Genomic DNA, 19066 nt, shown 5'->3' on the forward strand with positions numbered 1-19066 from the left:
GTCATTCCCAAAAAAAAAAAAAAAAAAGTCATTCTGTAAGTTTTTAAAAAATAAAAAGGAAAAACAAAAACAAAAAAAAAGAAGTATTATGACAAATATTTTGCCCAAAGTATACACACACACACACATATGTATTTCTAATCATTGCATATTTTACCCAGATAATTTTATAAACTTAGAATTCATATAATGGCATTTCCCAACATTTTATCATGATTAAGAAAAACAATAACTATACTGAAATCATGTTATAGGTACAACTGAGTAAATAAGTTTTATCTGGTCTTTAAAAACACAGATTCTGTAACTAAAAGGCTGAATACCAATAATTTATTTATTTGGTTTTAACACTTTCATTTTCTCATGTATAAAATATGATTTAAAAAAGAACCTAATTCACAATGTGCTTTTTGAGCGTTAAATGAACTAATCTACCTCTAATTTTTTACATGGTGTCTGGAAAAGAGGATGCATAGAGCGTGTGTTAACCAGTAGCTAACAGCAGTAAAAGCAGGAGTAGCAGCAGTAGTATTGGTGGCAGACAACTGGAAATGAATTCAGAGAAAAAAAACGTTATTTCAATGAAAAGATATTTTTAACTATATTGTAGTAAAGCACCTAAGTTTTAAGACAGAGAAATGCTATATAGTTTGAGGAAATAATATAAATTAGATATTTAAAATCAAAGACAAAAGAAGAAAACTGGGGCAGAAGTAATTTTTTTGTATAAACTATTACCTACTGTTTCTTGCTACCCTAATGAGTATTCATATACCTTAAATAGTATAAAACCTTCTCAAAATTTCATATATAAAAGTTGGATTCTTGAAAAAACTACTAAATACAGCATAAAATAGTTTCAGAGTAATATATGAGTAGTAAAAAAATAGGACATAATGTCACCTGTCTGAAAAATAGAAAATCATTTAAGTGAAAAATTAAACTTTTGCAAATGGTTTATTTTCCTGAGAGATTTTTAAAAGTGTGAATCGATGGTAAAACCAGAAAAAAAAAAAAAAAAACTCACTGCCACTGAGTCGATTCTGACTCATAGCAACCCCCACTGGGTTTCTGAGGTGGTAAATCTTTACAGAAGTAGATTGCCCCATCTTTTTTCTGCGGAGCAGCTGGTGGATTTGAACCGTCAGCCTTCTGGTTAGCAGTCAAATACCTTAGGCACTGTACCACAAGGAATTAGAAATTCACTTTTTTTAAACCAAAATGAACAAAGCATTCATTTGAATACAGAGAGTGTTATATGGGAGAAGAATTACTCTACTTCATTATATAGTATTATTCTATTTTTTAAGAAGTATTATTTTAATGTCAGTACTTCAAATATTATGTAATATAAACCAGACTAAAATTTAATAATGCTATTACAGCTAAAAGTTTATCTGTATTATGTTTATAAACACACAAAAATAAAATACATGTCTTCCATATTTCCTTTACAATAAAATCACATGCAAATATTTTAAATTGATTCTAGTAATATATTATCTAGCTTTAAAGGGAACATTATGAACCACAGATTTTAAAACTCTACTAAATAAAATGTGATGCATATCAAAGGCAAAACTATTTCCAACTAAGGAGCAAAATTTAGGAAATGCTGAAAATGTCTAAAAAAGTTCAATTCTACATATATAATAAAGATTAATAAAAAATTACATTTTAAATATACGTAACATTTTGATACCGAGTAGTATGTAAGGGGGACTTGGAGGCTGTTTTTCACTTGGGTTTGGCTCTATATTAAAGGAGGAGCCTGAGGTAAGCAGGGTCAGGGCTTTGAGGCTGCTTTTTGCTTGGGAGTGGCTCTATATTAAGGCTGGGGGCCTGAGGTATGCAGGTGCAGACGGGTTAGAAATAACTAAAGAGGTGAACTTTGTCACTTTGTTGTCCTGTGATGGCTTACATGTTGCTGCGAGCCTGGGGGCTATGCCACTGTGTTGCAAAATGCCAGCAGGGTTACTTATGGTGGACAGGTTTCAGCAGAGCTTCTGGGCTTAGACAGACTCAGTAGAAGGAAGAGACCATCCACTTCTCAAAGAATTGGCCAGTGAAAACCTTATGAATAGCAATGAAACACCGCAACATGGACTTCACCAGACGGAATACACAGGAATCAGACTGACTACATCTGTGGCAAGAGATGACGGAAAAGTTCAATATCTTCAGCCAAAACAAGGCCAGGAGCTGACTGTAGAACAGACCATCAACTGCTCATACACACATTCAAGTTGAAGTTGAAGACAATTAAAACAAGGCCATGAGAGCCAAAATATGACCTTGATAATATCCCTCCTGAATTTAGAGACCATTTAAAGAATAGATTTGATGCACTGAACACCAATGATCGAAAACCAGAGGAATTGTGGGATGACATCAAGAATATCATCCATGAAGAAAGCAAGAGGTCATTAAAAAGACAAGAAAACATGAAAAGACTAAAATGGATGTGAGAAGAGACCCTAACACTTGCCCTTGAGCAGAGAGTAGCTAATGAAAGAAATAGCAAGATAAAAGAGCTGAACAGAAGATTTCAAAGAGCAGCTCGAACAGACAAAGCCAATTACTATAATGAAATGTGCAAAGACGTGGAGTTAGAGAACCAAAGGGAAGAACACACTAGGCATTTCTCAAGCTGAAAGAACCGAGGAAAAAAATTTAAGCCTTGAGTTGCAATACTGAAAGATTCTATGGGCAAAATATGAATGATGCAGGAAGCATCAAAAGAAGATGGAAGGAATATACAGAGTCACTGTACCAAAAAGACCTGGTCGATCTTCATCCATTTCAGGAGGTGGCGTATGATCAAAAACCAGCAAGACCAAAGGAAGAAGTCAAAGCTGCACTGAAGGAATTGGCAAAGAACAAGGCTCCGGGAATTGACGGAATATCCATTGAGATGTTTCAACAAATGGATGCTCACTGGGAGGCACTCACTTGGCTATGCCAAGAAATTTGGAATTCAGCTACCTGGTCAACTGGCTGGAAGAGATCCATATCTGTACCCATTCCAAAGAAAGGAGATCCGACAGAATGTAAAAATTATCAAACAATATCATTAATATCACATTCAAGTAAAATCTTACTGAAGATAATTCAAAAACGGTTGTAGCAGTATATTGATAGAGAGCTTCCAAAGTGCAAGCTGGATTCAGAAGAGGACGTGGAATAAGGGATATCCTTGCTGATATAAGATGGATCTTAGTGAAAACAAAGAATAACAGAAAGATGTTGACTTGTGTCTTAATTGACTGTGCAAAAGCATTCAATTGTGTAAATCATAACAAATTGTGGATAACATTAATAAGAAGGGGAATTCCAGAACACTTGATTGTACTCATGAGGGACCTATACATACATCAGGAGGCTGTCATTCAAGCAGAACAAGGGGATGCCTCATGGTTCAAAATCAAGAAGGGAGTGCCTCAAGATTGTATCCTTTCACCATACTTACTCAATTTGTATGCTGAGCAAATAGTCTCAGAAACTAGATTATATGAAGAAGAACATGGCATCAGGATTGGAGGAAGACTCATTAACAACCTGCGATATGCAGACGACACAACTTTGCTGCTGAAAGTGAGGATGACTTTAAGTACTTATTGATGAAGATTAAAGACTACAGTATGAAGTATGGATTATACCTCAATATAAATAAAACAAAATTCCTCACAACTGGTCCAATAAACAGTTTCATGGTGTATGGAGAAAAGATTGAACTTGTCAAGGACTTCACATTACTTGGCTCTACAGTCAACACCAATGGAAACAGCAGTCAAGGCATCAGACGACATATTACATTGGTCAAATTTGCTGCAAAGACCTCTCAAGTGATGAAGAGCAAAGATGTCTCCTTGAAGAACTAAGGTGCACCTAACCAAAGCCATGGTATTTTCAATCACCTCATATGCATGTGAGAGCTAGACAATGAATAAGGAAGACTGAAGAAGAGTTTATGCTTTTGAGCTGTGGTGTTGGAAAAGCGTGCTAAGAGTACCATGGACTGTTAAAAGGACTAACAAATCTGTCCTGGAGGAAGTGCAGCCAGAATGCTCCTTGGAAGTGAAAATGGCCAGAATTATTCTCACCTACTTTGGTCATGTTGTCAGAAGGAACCATTCCCTGGAGAAGAATATCATACTTGGTAAAGTGGAAGGTCAACGAAGAAAGGGAAGGCCCTCAACGAGATGGATAGACACAGTGAGTGCAATGATGGGGTCAGGTATAGCAAGGATTGTGAGGCTGGCACAGGACTGGGCAGTGTTTTGTTTTGCTGTGCACAGGGTCACTATGAGTTAGAGATGACTCGACAGCACCTAACAACAACAGCAAGTATGTAAGGGACAGTGCATCATCTCTTATGCCAGCAATAGGTTCCTCTTCAGAGGAAACACCAGAGAAATAACTAAAGGTTGTGCTGGTTTCTGATACACAAAGAGAAGTTATTACATATTTTGTTGCTTAAAATATTATTTTTTCAGTAGTGCAAAATGAAAGCCCCAAGAAACAGAGTTTAGAATTGCATTAAACTTAATCATTGATACTTAGACAATCTTCCTCTTGCTTTTCTAGCAATTCACTGGTTTAAAAAAAATCAGTTTAGTTAATATTACTGTCTTAAAGGCATCAGCAGAATAGTCTATTAACACAATTCAGGCAAACAAGCCTTCAGTGTTTGTGGGGTCACAACTCAAACTCTGCATCAAACTGTTGCACTGGACCACCTACTGTAAACTTGTTTGCTCCCTAAATATGAAATCCTTTATTGCAGCCTTTTGTGAATAAAATAAACCCCTTGAGTGGCACGTGCTGTTTATAGGTTTGATGAAAACAACATTTTGTAATTATTCCTATTGTTACTTTTAGTTGAATCAACAAACTGAGTGACATCCATATAGCACTGAATGAAGAGAGGCATATAACAGCTTCTTTCAGGTGCTAACTCAAACAAGGAATGCAACATTATTGACCCCTGTACACTAGTCAGAACCCTTCTGGCAGTTTTTTTATTTTCCTACAGTGGTAGATCAAGTCACTTAACAAAAGCCAAGAGACGCCTCATGCATCAAAATTCAAAGAGAAAAACTTTTACTGGAAATGAATATATACACATATTATATATTTTCATATATAAACATATATACTATTTTTTAAAATTTTCTAGATTATCTAAAGAATAGAAAATATTTTCTCTGCAAGCCTAAGGCACTTGACTGCTAACCAGAAGCCTGGTGGTTCAAACCCACCAGCCACTCCTCAGAAGGAAGGTTGGGTAATTTACTTCCGTAGTGATACTGCCTCAGAAACCCAAGGAGGGGTCACTATGAGTTGGGTCTGACTCGACAGCACATAACAACAACATTATTACTTATAGTAGAAGTCATTAGTTTTTTTTTTTAGCCCATGTGGTAGGCAAAATAAAGACCTCCCATAGATGTAGATGTCCTCGTTAAAGAAACAGATGGAATTAAAATGACTTTAAAACAGAGAGATTATCCTGGATTACCCAGATGGGCCCAAGGTAAACACAAGTGTCCTTAACTACAGAAGAGGGAGGCAGAAGAGTCTGTCACCATCTGATAACAAAGATTCGATGGGCCATTGCTGGCTTCAAGATGGAACAGGGCCATGAGGAAAGGAATGCAGAGAGCCTACAGAAGATAGAAAAGACCAGAAAATGGATTCACCCTTCAAAAAATAAAACAACTCACTGCCATCAAGTCAATTCTGACTCATACTGACCCCCTGTAGGTTTCTGATACAGTAAATCTTTATGGAAGTAGATTGCCCAGTCTTCCTTCTGTGGAGTGGCTTGTGTATTTGAACCACCAACCTTCTGGTTAGCAGTCAAATGCCTTATGCACTATGCCACCAGAGCTCCTTGGATTCTCCCTCAAATGAAACAAACAAACAAACAAACTGCCATGGAGTTGATCCTGACTCTTAGCGACCCCTCCTTGGGTCTTGAGGCAGTATCTGTACAGAAGTAGACAGCCCAGTCTTCCTTCTGAGGAGGACTGGTTAGCAGTCAAGTGCCTAAGGCACTAAGCTACTAGAGCTCCTTAGAAAGAAACACATCCCTGTGGATATCCTGATTTTAGTCCACAGAGACTCATTTTGGACTTCTGACTTCCAGAACTGCAACATAATAAATTTATGCTTTAAGAAACTAAGTTTGTGATGATTTGGTACAATAGCAATAGGAAATGACTATATGCAATTAAGAAATGAGGTTCAAATATGAACAATCTATCCATCTTTCTGTTAGTTTTTAAAACATGTAGCCAATTATCCATATAATCTAACCAAGTGTTAAGACTTTCTGATCTCAGAACTTCTGTGACACATTAACCACAAAAATTCCAATGCTAAACATTCATGCTTACCTTTAAAGGTATAAATAAATATTATTACCAAGGAATAACAAAGTTATTTGTTTCTTGTTCTTCATGTAAACTTGTAATATATGACAATTAATTTGTGTCATGTTAAAAACAAAGACAATTATATATGTTATTAAATGTGCACAGTATAAGTCTGGCTAAGCCGATAAAGCAAAAACCTATAAGTTACCTTACTAAATAGCCATTTAGTTTGATTAACCTGTTTCCTTCTAAATTCTGTGTATATTACTGTCAGAGACAAACCACTTGGAAAAAATCCAAGTTTCGCAGTCCATGAAAAAGCAAAAAACAAACTGTTATTTTTAGTGACTGCACAGGGAAGCAAGTGGAGATCATTTCTGACCTATGACAAAACATGAAGAGTCAACCATCTCAGAGCGCCCACATACCAAGGAGTTATTATTCAGGTCCATCTTCCCAGCAAACGGCCCCCAAGTCGTTCCCACAGGAAGCTGCTGCCGACTCTGAATTTTCCGTTCTCCATCTTTTTGAAACACCTCCAACTCCCCTGCAGACAAAGAAAACAAGAGGTGTTTTGAGTACTTTCACTTGTATCTTAACAAAAGCCACTTTTTCTATGTGCTTGTTTTAGTTGCACGATATTCTCAGGATTCGAATAAAGAGAATCAATTATGCTTGTCTGTAAAACAGCTGATCTTATGATCCTCAGAGAAAAATAAACCTAGTCTTTGTATTCAGATTTAACCCAGTTTCTTTCTTGCACTTTTTCACATATCATCTTCTGAAATTAATTCTATGTAAGTAGTCTTTAAGAACCAGAAACAATGATTCTTCCTCAAAACAGCTGGGATTCAATGCCAAAGCAGGTTGACCAGAAACATTAATGAGCATCTTAGGGTTAAATTTATTACTGTATTTGATCGCCAATGTAGTTTAAAAAGAACTGACAACAATATTTAGCTCAAGCCATAAATTTATGACAGTTGTTCAAGACCCTTGTGAGAAAATAACCTGTATGATTTTTGAAAGTAACTTGATCATTTTCTGAAATTTCTACTAGTTTTAATTAATAAAACATCTACATGCACAAGAGGTTTATCAAAATAAAGAGTACTGAGACACAGTTGTTACTTTTTTAATATCTGGTATTTTAAGTAGAGTTATATGTTACCAAAAGGTCTTAGACAAAACACTTAAGAAACAGAAAATTTGAGGTAGTATCTCTCTCTCTCTCTTTTCTTTCCCCCTCTCCTCCAAAGTAAACTCTGCAATCATTAAAAGGAAACATGAAACTAAGACAGTAAACACAGTGGCATAAGTAGGAATTCATCAAATGCTTGTCTAAGGAATAAATAGTTAATAAGAACAATAATAAAGATAACTAAAAAAGGGTTTCAAAAATTAAAAAAAAAAGGCCATGAGACTATATCCTGTTTGGAATAAACAGAAAATAGTCTCAGTTAGGATTTGGAGCTTCTTCCTTAAGGTGCACTGGTGATGCAGTGCTTAAAGTGCTTGGCTGCTAACCAAAATGTCTGTGGTTCGAACCTACTAGCTACTCAACAGGAAACATTGGCAATCAGCTTGGCAAGGCAGCCTTGGAAAGCCTATGAGGCCATTCTACTCCATCCTGTAGGATCACTACGAGTAGGAACAGACTCAAGTCAACGGGACTTTTTGGTTTTCTCTTTAAATAACTAAATCTATCTACTTCTGTAGTGATACTGCCTCAGAAACCCAAGGAGGGGTCACTAAGAGTCGGGTCTGACTCGACAGCAGTGAGTTTTCTTTTACTATCCTTATGCCTTAACATTACTCTGACTCCAATTTTATGTTTTAAAATATTACCTCAGTAGTATAACTTAATGTTTTATTTTAATGGTATTTCTTAACAGCATACATGAGATTCCATAGGCAATGGAAGCTAAGTGGAAACACAGGCAGAACAAAACGCTGATAAAAGTCCTAAATGGAATATAACGCATTTTCTAAATGACCAGAATTAAGTTGCCTTAATCTGGCTTTAACTTCTTAAGTCAACAAGTATCTTTAAATATGTAGAGTTATTCTTAGTGTTTTAGAAAACAACACAATCACCCTGAGTTCAATTATATCTCCTCTTTATTTCTTTACATTTAGCTCACCTCCCTTTAATAGTTAAAATATCAGGCATTACTCTCCATGTTTTTGCTAGTGTTTATCCTAAAAAGCAAAATCAAAGTAAATAAACCACAACCAGTTAAAATAGTGTGCAGTGCTTAAAATGTTAAATTGTTTAAAATGTAAAGTATGTTAAATTATTAAACATAAGTTTTATCTTTACGATAAATTTATCTGAATTATAGTTGAGGCATAGTCTGACAATAAACATTCAATGGAAATAATAATTTTATGTTCACACTTGAAACTTCAAATTTAATGTCTTCATGTCAATTCTCCTCCTCACACCCCACCCTCTCCCTATAGTCACATACATTAAAATGGACCAAATTTGTCGGAGTCAAGTCCAACCCATAGGACTCATTAAATTAATAAAGGTTTCGCTCTCTCTCATTTTTTGCATTCTGTGCATCATGTAGCTAAAGTTGATCAATGGTCAGGAAAACAGACCTGAAAAGACTCAGTAGGTCCCAGCTTCCACAAGATAGTTTTATAAAGAGAACAGTTATATTAGTCTATTTATGCTTAAGTAACACACCCTGAAGCTTATTCACAATCCACAGAAGACAGAACAATAATTTGTTTTCTGTATGAGGAATGGCAAACCCTCTTTCTGAGATATGCCATTGAAAATGTCTGTTCTTCATCTATGTGGAATCTTTTTGATTAATACATTCAAATCATAGGCCCTGAATAGACACATCCTCAAAGACAGGGCACAGCTAAACGTTAAAAAGGAACCAGAGGAGTATCATGTTAGCAAGATGGTAGAGAGTAGACAGCTCTTGTTTCCTCACAGAACATCACAGAACCAGCAGAATCAATTTTGTAAGACTCTGCAAAACAATCTAAGGTTTACATGAACCAAGTGAATGCTGTATTTAAAAAGGAAAAAAAAAGCAATTTTAAAACTGTAGGAAAGCTTTGTGGTTTCTTCACTTGCCTATGACCTACTCCTTGTAAGCTCTGTGGAGGCCTTTGTCCAGTGTGGGACCTGAGGCATGGTTCTGGACAAAGCAGAGTGTACCTTTTTCACAAATCATTGGTGTGTCTGTTCTAACTTGTCTGGTGGCTACCTGAAGGAATGATGTAAGTCACTCATCTCTGTTTCACTGACCTTGGATTTTACTGCGAGTAGAAAAGTGATGGGCATTGCTCAAAAACACTGTAAGGCAAGTGATCAACCCAGGGACATCATATTGACAACATACAAAGAACTCCTACAACTCAACAATAAAAAGACAAGCAAACCAATAAAAAAAAAAATGGGCAAAGGACTTGAATCGACATTTTTCCAAAGAAGATACACAAATGACCAATTAGCACATAAAAAGATGCTCAAATGTCATTAGTCATCGGGAAAATCAAATGCAAATCAAAACCACAATGAGATATCATGTTATATACATTAGTGTAGGGAAGGGAGGGAGGGAAGGAAGAAGGGAGGTACTGATGAAAGAAGGGAAGAAAGGAAGACAGGAAGGAACGAAAGAAGGAAGGAAGGAAGGAAGAAAAGGAAATGTTGGTGAGAAACTGGAACACTTATCCCTTCCTGGTGGGAATGAAAAATGACGCAGCCAAAAATTAACCAAGGAATTATATTACTCAGCAATTCTAGTCTTAAGTATATACACAAAGGAACTGAAAGCAGGAACTCAGGCAGATATTTGTATACCAGCGTTCACAGCATCATATTTAGAATAACCAAAAGGAAGGCTGGGCAATCTACTTCCATAGTGATACTGCCTTGGAAACCCAAGGATGGGTTGCTATGAGTTGGGTCCAACTCGACGACACATAACAACAACAACAAAAGGAGAAACAACCCAAGTGTTCTAATGCATGTTACCACATGGATAAACGTTAAATATAATATGCTGAGTAAAATAAGCATATAAGGACATACCTTGCATGAGTTTACAATATGAAATATTTAGAGTAGGCAAATTCATAGAGACAGAAAAAAATGACTTTACCAGAGAATATGGGGAAGGGGAAATAAAGAGCTATTTAATAGGTACAGAGTTTCTGTTTGGGGTGATGGAAAAGTCTGGGATACAGTGAAGTTGGTTGCACCACTTTTTTAATGTTAGTTAATTTCACCGAACTGTATATTTACATATGGTTAAAACAACAAATTTTATTGTGTACATTTTACTACCTTGCTTGCCAAAAGTGAAGATAAGTTGAAGCATTTGCTGATGAAGATTAAAGACTACAGTCTGCAGTATGGATTATACCTTAATAATAATAATAATAATAATAATAATAATAATAAATCCTGCCAATTGGACCAATAAGCAGCATCACAATAAATGGAGAAAAGATTGAAGTTGCCAGAGATTTCATATTGATTGGGTCCACAGTCAACACCCATGGAAGCGGCAGTCAAGAAATCAGATGATTTCATTGGGCAAATCTGCTGCAAAAGACCTCTTTAAAGTACTCAAAAGCAAAGATGTCTCTTTGAAGACTAAGGTGTGCCTAACCCAAGCCAGGGTATTTTCAATCGCCTCATAAGGATGTGAAAACTGGACAATGAATTAAGGAGGACCGAAGAAGAGTTGATGCTTTTGAGTTGTGGTGTTGGTGAAGAATACTGAAGTACCATGGATTGCCAGAAGAACTAACAAACCCATCCCAGAAGAAGTGCGGCCAGAATGATCCTCGGAAGAGAGAATGGCCAGAATTCGTCTCACCTACTTTGGTCATGTTGTAAGAAGGGACCATTCGCTGGAAAGAGATATCATGCTTGGTAAAGTGAAGGGTCAATAAAAGAGAAGAAGACACTCAACAAGATGGAATGACACAGTGACTGCAATGATGGGCTCAGGTATAGCAAGGACTGTGAGGCTGGAACGGGACCCGGAGATGTTTCGTTCTGTTCTACAAAGAGTCACTATGAGCCAGAGCCGACTCGACTGCACCTAACAACAACAACACAACATGTTTTACTACAATAAAATTTTTAAAAACAGAATCAGTGGGAAACTGCTCTTCAATGCATGCATACATATATATATATATATAATAATGTTTTATTTAAATCAGTTTTCCGTTTAAGAAGGTATTTTATTTTATACCTGATAGTTCTTAGTACTTTTTGTTTGCAGCCATATTTACTTATATTTTTAACAATTTCTTTACAACTTATCACTTAACTCTAAAATATCCTCCAATCCCTCAGCTCAGCATTATTTAAGCACGTTCTTTACACATAAAGATAAAGCCCAAACAATATGCTTGCTTTTACACACTGAAAACCAGTCATGCCATGTTTAAAAAGGATCAGTGGGATCATGAGAATCTTTTGAGATTCTTTTAAAAATTAACTAGGCCTCCCTTTCTTTTTGATTTGAAAAGAGGTCATATTCAGTGAGACAGTGACTCCTTACCACCTGTCAATTCACAAGCAGTTCTGCCTCCTAATGGATTTAGAACAATCAAACTTAGGGGAGATTATAAAGTGAAATCCAAATATTTTAAGGTATCTTTGACTATTCAATAAACTTCATAAAAACATCCAAACCCGAACCCACTGCACTTAAATTGACTCTGACTCCACAGACCAAACTAGTCTGTTTTTTCTTTTTTAAAAAAATAACCTCTTAAAGATGGGCACAACAGGAAGTCCAGTAACTGCCCAAGCTATTAAGTCAATCTTGTCAGCTTTATTAGTCCAGCAGACAAATCTTAAGTCTCTTTCCTTGCTTATCAAGATGTTACTTTGAGGTCTGGGTAAATCCTTTCTCTTGCTGAAATAGTTAAACAAAAATATTAATGTATTCATAACAGCTTTTATAGAAAACCACAAGCACAATGCAAATTATATGCATTTATATATGATCAAGGCTATGTAGGTTAACAATAGCAAGAGAAATAAAATTTGAAGTCATAGGTAATTTAACATACATTTTGCTTAAGAGCATGATATTTTAAATTCTTTCAAAGATTAATAGGTGTCATGAAGTAGAGGAAAGATTATTGCACTAAGAGTAAGAAGATTACCTTTAGCCCCAACTCCGTTCATTAATGAGCTAAATGGCCTTGGATGTGTTACATCTTTTCAGAGTCTTTGGTTTGTCATTGAAACGAAGGTTTCTACTCAGTAGTCTGGAAGGTGATTCCCCACTCTGACAGTCCAAGATACGATGATTTTCTTTCCCCAGATATGATATGATATGAGGTAGAAACAGTACTGTCCTAATGGGTTAAAAGATCTAGGCTCTGCAACCAGTTTATTACAAAATGATTTCTAGCTTGAAAACAGAGATTTTAAAGCCAGAAGACAAAGCTTCAGTTCTCAGATTATTTTCTCATTCCTTGATTCCTTCATTCATTAGTTTATGCATCAATTTATTTTGCAAATATTTCTTAGATGTCCACTAAGAACCAGATAGTAACTTAGGCAAAAAGCAATGAATAAAACAAGTTTGGGTCCTGGATGAACTGTGGGAAATGGAATCCATAAGGCTTGGGAAGTAGAAGCCACAGGACTGAGTGACTTTGGATTTTGTGAGCCAGGGAAAAGAAAATCCAAGGATGATATCCAGGTATCTGCCATGAACAAATGGGTCAGTAATCATGTATCTACTAAAACAAGTAACAAAAGGATAAAACAAAATTTAAGATAAAATGAGTTTAGTTGGAATATGTTGATGTCAAAGCGGCTTTAAGAAGGTAATAGGTGATATTTTTGTGTGTGGGCAGGCATGAACCTGGAGCTCAGAGGCAAGGTCTTTGCTAGATATTTAAATTTTGGAACTTATTTGCTAATTAAAATCAGCTTGCATGTGGTAATAAACTAAATGCTTTCTTTTTCTTTTTTTAAATCTGGGAGAGTATATTATGATAAAATAAGACAACATAGGGCAGAATTCCTAGAATCTCCAAGAAGAGTGACGAAGGGGTAGGCACAAGAAACTTAGAAGTCACAAGAGAAAAAAAAAAGTAACAATAGTACCCTGACAGCCAAATGATTAGTAGAGAATTTGAAGATGAAATCAATCAAATAAGTTGAAACTTTTATGAAAGTAGCAAAAGAACTGAGAAAATTCTCTTGGTTAAACTGGAGATCACAAATGTTCTGGGCTGAAAGAAGTTATGTAAAAGGGGAGACCAGAACACAGACTGGATTTGGTCAAAATGTAATGAAGGCAGAAAACCTGGAACTAACCATGTGGCTTGGGCAAGTTATTTAATCTTTTGAGTTTCAGTTTTTGCATCCACAAAATAAAAATTAAAATATCTTATATAGTTGCTGTGAAGATAAGATCAGATAACATATATAAAATACCTAATAAATATTTACTACTTCACTGAAAAAAATTATTCTAAGAGAATGCCTGCATACTTGCACCATTACATCTAAAAACCCACCAGTGCCTCCACTCTTCCATCTTTGTCATGTCCATCTGTGATAGTTGCAGCTGTGTGTCAACTTGGCTGGACAACAATTCTTTGTGGTTTAAGCAATTGTGATGTGGGTTGTTCCAATGATAGGATCAGATGTATATGTTTTAAGCAGCCAATCCACTGAAAGGGAGTTTCCCTAGGGGTGTGGCCTACTTCTAGTATATTTATGGACATCCTAGGAAAAAAGACATTCTTCTGTGGATCGAGATCCTGTTGTGCTGCCTACAACTGTCCATGAGCAAACAATCTACCATTGGGCCTGGAGATCTTGAATTCATCATTCATTGGAGTCAACAGCTGGTACTACCTGCCAACCTTGAGCTCTTCAGCCCCTGCAGCTGCATGCGTCATGAGTCGGGAAAAGCCTCCAGCTTAATGTTTGATCCAAGAATGTGGGACTTGCCAACTTCTGTAACAGTAAGCCATTCTCCTAAAATAAATTTCTCTTTCTCTCTCTCTCCCTCTCTAAGCTTTATTGGTTTTGCTTCTCTAGAGAACCCAGCCTAACACATTTGGCACTGAGAGTGGTTCTAGAGAGACAAAATCATAAGGATTGGCTTCCTAAATTGGTTCTCCAATTTGATTAATTGTAAAGACACTAGTGACCCTGCCTCTGTTAGTAAAGAGTGCCCTGCTAATTCACAGTGTGAGGTGGCAACATTAATATGCAAAATAGCACCACCAATAGATTAAGTATTTTTGAGAAGTGAGACTGTGGGTGATTACTTAGGCTAGACAAAGTGGTAAGAGCCTGAGATGAGCTCAGGGCTGCTGAGTCACAGTTTAAGCTCCACATAAAAGACCTCAATGTTCCCAGTTGTGCTCTGAAAGAAAGCCTTATTTCTTCTAGTAACAGAGCTGATATTGCTGAAAACCAAACCCAGAGTCTTATTATAAGGGTGGCTGAATTACAACGGCAATTAAATTACCAACCCAGAATGGTGTCTGAAGTTAAAGTGAGGGCATTGATTGGGAAAAAAATGGGATCCTGAAACATGGAATGGGGACACATGGGCAGATAGTCAGGAAGATCAACATGGAGCCTGTAAATTCTGTTGAATCCCTCCCATCTGAAGGGATTACTGTAAAACCATTATCCCCTCCACCTTAGTTTGATGGGATTAATCCAACTTTTCCTGCTGGGTCATTGACTGAGGCAGAGGCCATGGAAGATATTGCTGAATGGTCTCAAGAACATCCCCAACCACCCATTGCTGCTGCGAGACCCATAACTAAGTTAAATTCAAGTGAGCCCCAAAAGGTAAAATACAAAGTGTGACTGAGGAGGTGGTATGCTACACCCAGAAAGACCTAATTGATTTTGCTGACATGTACAGATAGAAACCTGGAGAATATGTATAGGAATGGCTACTGAGGGTGTGGGATAATGGTGCAAGGAATGTAACATTGGATCCACCTGAGTTTATTGATTTAGGCCCACTAAGTACAGATTTTTCATTCAATGTTTCAGCTCTGAGAGGTTAGGAAAGGATCTAATAGTTTATTTGGTTGGCTTACTGAAGCATGGATTATGTAGTGGCTTACCTTAAGTCAAGTTGAAGTACCAGACCTGCCTTGGTATAATGTAGCAGAAGGTATCCAGAGGTGTAGGGACATGGGCCTGTTAGAATGTATTTATTAGATTAGACCCCTAGACCTGAAATGGAGAGTCCAGAAGACATGCCTTTCACCAATATGGTGAGGAATAAATTTGTGAAGGGAGCCCCAGCATCCTTGAAGACTGCTGTGATAGCTATTTTATGTAAGCCATATTTGACAGTGGGAACTGCCTAATTTAACTGAGACACTTAACTACGATGGGGCTGACTGGACCCTATGGTAGTAGGGGCCAAGTGGCAGCAGTTAATCGACAAAGAAAAGGTGGGTGGGGTTACCAAAATGGACAGCAGAGTCAGAACAGTAATCAGAATACTCTGACTTGTGTGGAATTACGGCATTGGCTACTTAGTCATGGTGTTCCCAGTAGTGAAACAGATGGCAAACCTACTAAATATTTACTTGATCTATATAGACAGAAGAATTCTAGGTCATGTGAACAGCAGCCTAGATTAAATCACCAGAATACAGAGTCATGGCCTCTCAATCAATTCACAGACCTGAGTCAGTTTACAGACCCACAACCCCTTGAATGAAGAGGAGGGAGGTCCCTTTAAGGAAGGACCCCACTACATTGCCAAAAATTTATAATGTCAATCTTTCTCCCAGGCTTCCCCAAAAGGATCTGAGGCCTTTTACAAGAGTGACTGTTCATTGGGGAAAAGGAAATAATCAGACTTTTTGGGGATTACTGGACACTGGCTCTGAACTGACACTAACTGCAGGAGACCCAAAGCATCATTGTGGCCCGCCAGTCAGAGTGGGGGCATATGGAGGTCAAGTTATTGATGGGGTCTTAGCTAAGGTACGTCTCACAGTGGGTCCAGTGGGTCCCTGAACCCATCCTACAGTGATTTCCCCAGTTCCAGAATACATAATTGGAATAGATATATTGAGCAATTGGCAGAATTCCCACATTGGGTCCCTGACAGATGGATCTTGGAGACTGACAGTGGATTATTGTAAACTTAATCAGGTGGTGACTCCAATTGTAGCTGCTGTTCCTGATGTGGTTTCATTGCTTGAGCAAATTAGTACATCTCCTGGTAGTTGGTACGCAGCTATTGATAGGGCCAATGTTTTTTTTTCTCAATACCAATTTCAAAGGACCATCAGAATCAGTTTGCTTTCAGCTGGCAAGGCCAACAGTATACTTTCACGGTGCTTCCTCAGAGGTATATCAACTTCCCAGCACTATGTCATAATTTACTCCGTAGGGATCTTGATGGCCTTTCCCTTCCACAAGACATCACAGTGGTCCATTATATTGATGACATTATGCTGATTAGACCTAGTAAGGAAGAAGTATCAATGACTCCAGACTTATTGGTGAGGCATCTGCAGGCTCACCAATAATTTGTTGGGAAATTAACCCACAAAAATTCAGGCATCTTCCACCTCAGTAAAATTCCAGGGGCCCAATGGTGTGGGGCATGTCGAGATATTCCTACTAAAGTGAAGGATAAGTTATTGTATCTGGCTTCCCCCACAACTAAAAAGGAGGCCAATGTCTGACAGGCCTCTTCGGATTTTGGAGGCAACATATCCTTCATTTGGGTGTGTTGCTGCAGCCTATTTATCAAGTGACTTGGAAAGCTGCTAGTTTTGAGCAGGGCCCAGAATAACAGAAGGCTCTGCAATAGATGCAGGCTGCCGTGCAGGCTGCTCTGCCACTTAGGACATATGAGCTGACTGATCCAATGGTGCTTGAAGTATCTGTAGTAGATAGAGATGCTGTTTGGAGTCTTTGGCAAGTCCCTACTGGTGAATTGCAATGCAAAACCTTGAAATTTTGGAGCCAAGCCCTACCATCCTCTGCAGATAACTACTCTCTTTTTGAGAAACAGCTTTTGGTTTATTACTGGCCTTTGGTAGAGACTGAACCCCTAACCATGGCCCACCAAGTCACCATGAGGCCTGAGCTGCCCATCATGAACTGGGTGTTGTCTGACCCACAGAGTCATAAAGTTGGACGTGCACAGCAGCACTCCATCTTTAAATGGAAGTGGTATATCAGAGATTGTGTTTGAGCAGGACCTGAAGGCACAAGTAAGTTGCATGAGGAAGTGGTGCAAATGCCTATGGTACCCTCTCCAGTCACATTACCTACCCTCCACCAGTCTGCACCTATGGCTTTGTGGGGAGTTCCCTATGATCAGTTGACTGAGAAAGAGAAAACTCGTGCCTGGATTAAAGATGGCTCTGTGCAATATGCCGGCTCCACTTGAAAGTGGAAAGCAGTAGTACTGCAGCCCTGTCTGAGACTTCCTGTCAATGGGCAGAATTTCGAGCCGTGCTATGGCTGTTCACTTTGCATGGAATAAGAAATGGCCAGATGTGCAATTATATACGGATTCATGGGCTGTGGCTAATGGCTTGGCCAAATGGTCTGGGATATGGAAGGAGCATGAATGGAAAATTGGTGACAAGGATATGTGGGGAAGAGGTATGTGGATAGATCTCTCTGAATGGGCCAAAGGAGTAAAGATATTTGTGTTTCACATGAATGTTCACCAAAAGGTGACATTGGCAGAGGAAGACTTTAACAATCAGGTGGATAGGATGACATGTTCAGTGGAAACCAGCCATCCTTTTTCCCCAGCTACTCCTATCATTGCTCAATGGGATCATGAAAAAAGTGGCCATGGTGGCAGGGATGGAGGTTATGCATGGGCTCAGAACATGGACTCCCACTTACCAAGGCTGATTTGGCTACCGCCACTGCTGAGTGCCCAATCCACCAGCAGCAGAGACCAAGACTGAATCCACGATATGGAACCATATCAGCCGGCAATGTGGTGGCAGATTGATTATATTGAACCACTTCCATCATGGAAAGGACAGTGTTTTATTCTTATTGGAATAGGTACTTATTCTGGATATGGATTCACCTTCTCTGTACGCAATGATTCTTCCAAAACTACCATCCGTGGACTTACAGAATGCCTTATCCACCATCATGGTATCCCACACAGCATTGCTTCAGATCAAGGGACTCACTTCACAGCAAATGAAGTGCGGCAATGGGCCTATGCTCATGGAATTCACTGGTCTTACCATGTTCCGCATCATCCTGAAGCAGCTGGCTTGACAGAACGATGGAATGACATACTGAAAACACAATTATGGTGCCAGCTAGGTGGCAATACCTTGAAGGCTTGGGGCAATGTTCTCCAGGAGACTGTATATGCTCTTTAGACTAGTGTCCAATATATGGTGCTGTTTCTCCAATATCCAGGATTCATGGGTCCAGAAACCAAGGAGTAAAAACGGGAGTGGTACCACTCACTATTACCCATATAGACCCACTCAATTTTTGCTTCCTGTCCCTGCTACCCTATGTTTTGTGGGTCTTGAGATATTAGTCCCAAATGGAGGTACACTCCCACCTGAACATACAATACTGATTTCATTTAACTAGAAGTTAAGAATGCCACTTGGGGGGTTCCGGCAAGATGGCGGACTAGGCAGAAGGATTGCACAGACCCTCTTCA

The 19066-nt window shown here is 38.1% G+C and overlaps 1 protein-coding gene across 1 annotated transcript in view; it reads right to left on the reverse strand.

Annotated features, from left to right (window-relative positions):
• ZFPM2 (zinc finger protein, FOG family member 2) overlaps nucleotides 1-19066 on the reverse strand; it is a 524681-nt gene that overhangs the window by 331807 nt on the left and 173808 nt on the right. Inside the window, exon 4 of the mRNA XM_042783627.1 lies at nucleotides 6809-6927. Coding sequence (XP_042639561.1) covers nucleotides 6809-6927 — 119 coding nt within the window. The remainder of the gene's footprint in view (nucleotides 1-6808; nucleotides 6928-19066) is intronic.

The sequence above is a fragment of the Orycteropus afer genome, unplaced genomic scaffold (assembly GCF_000298275.1).
Source record: "Orycteropus afer afer isolate SDZICR_OR568_19922 unplaced genomic scaffold, OryAfe1.0 scaffold00021, whole genome shotgun sequence".
Classification (NCBI taxonomy): Eukaryota; Metazoa; Chordata; class Mammalia; order Tubulidentata; family Orycteropodidae; genus Orycteropus; species Orycteropus afer.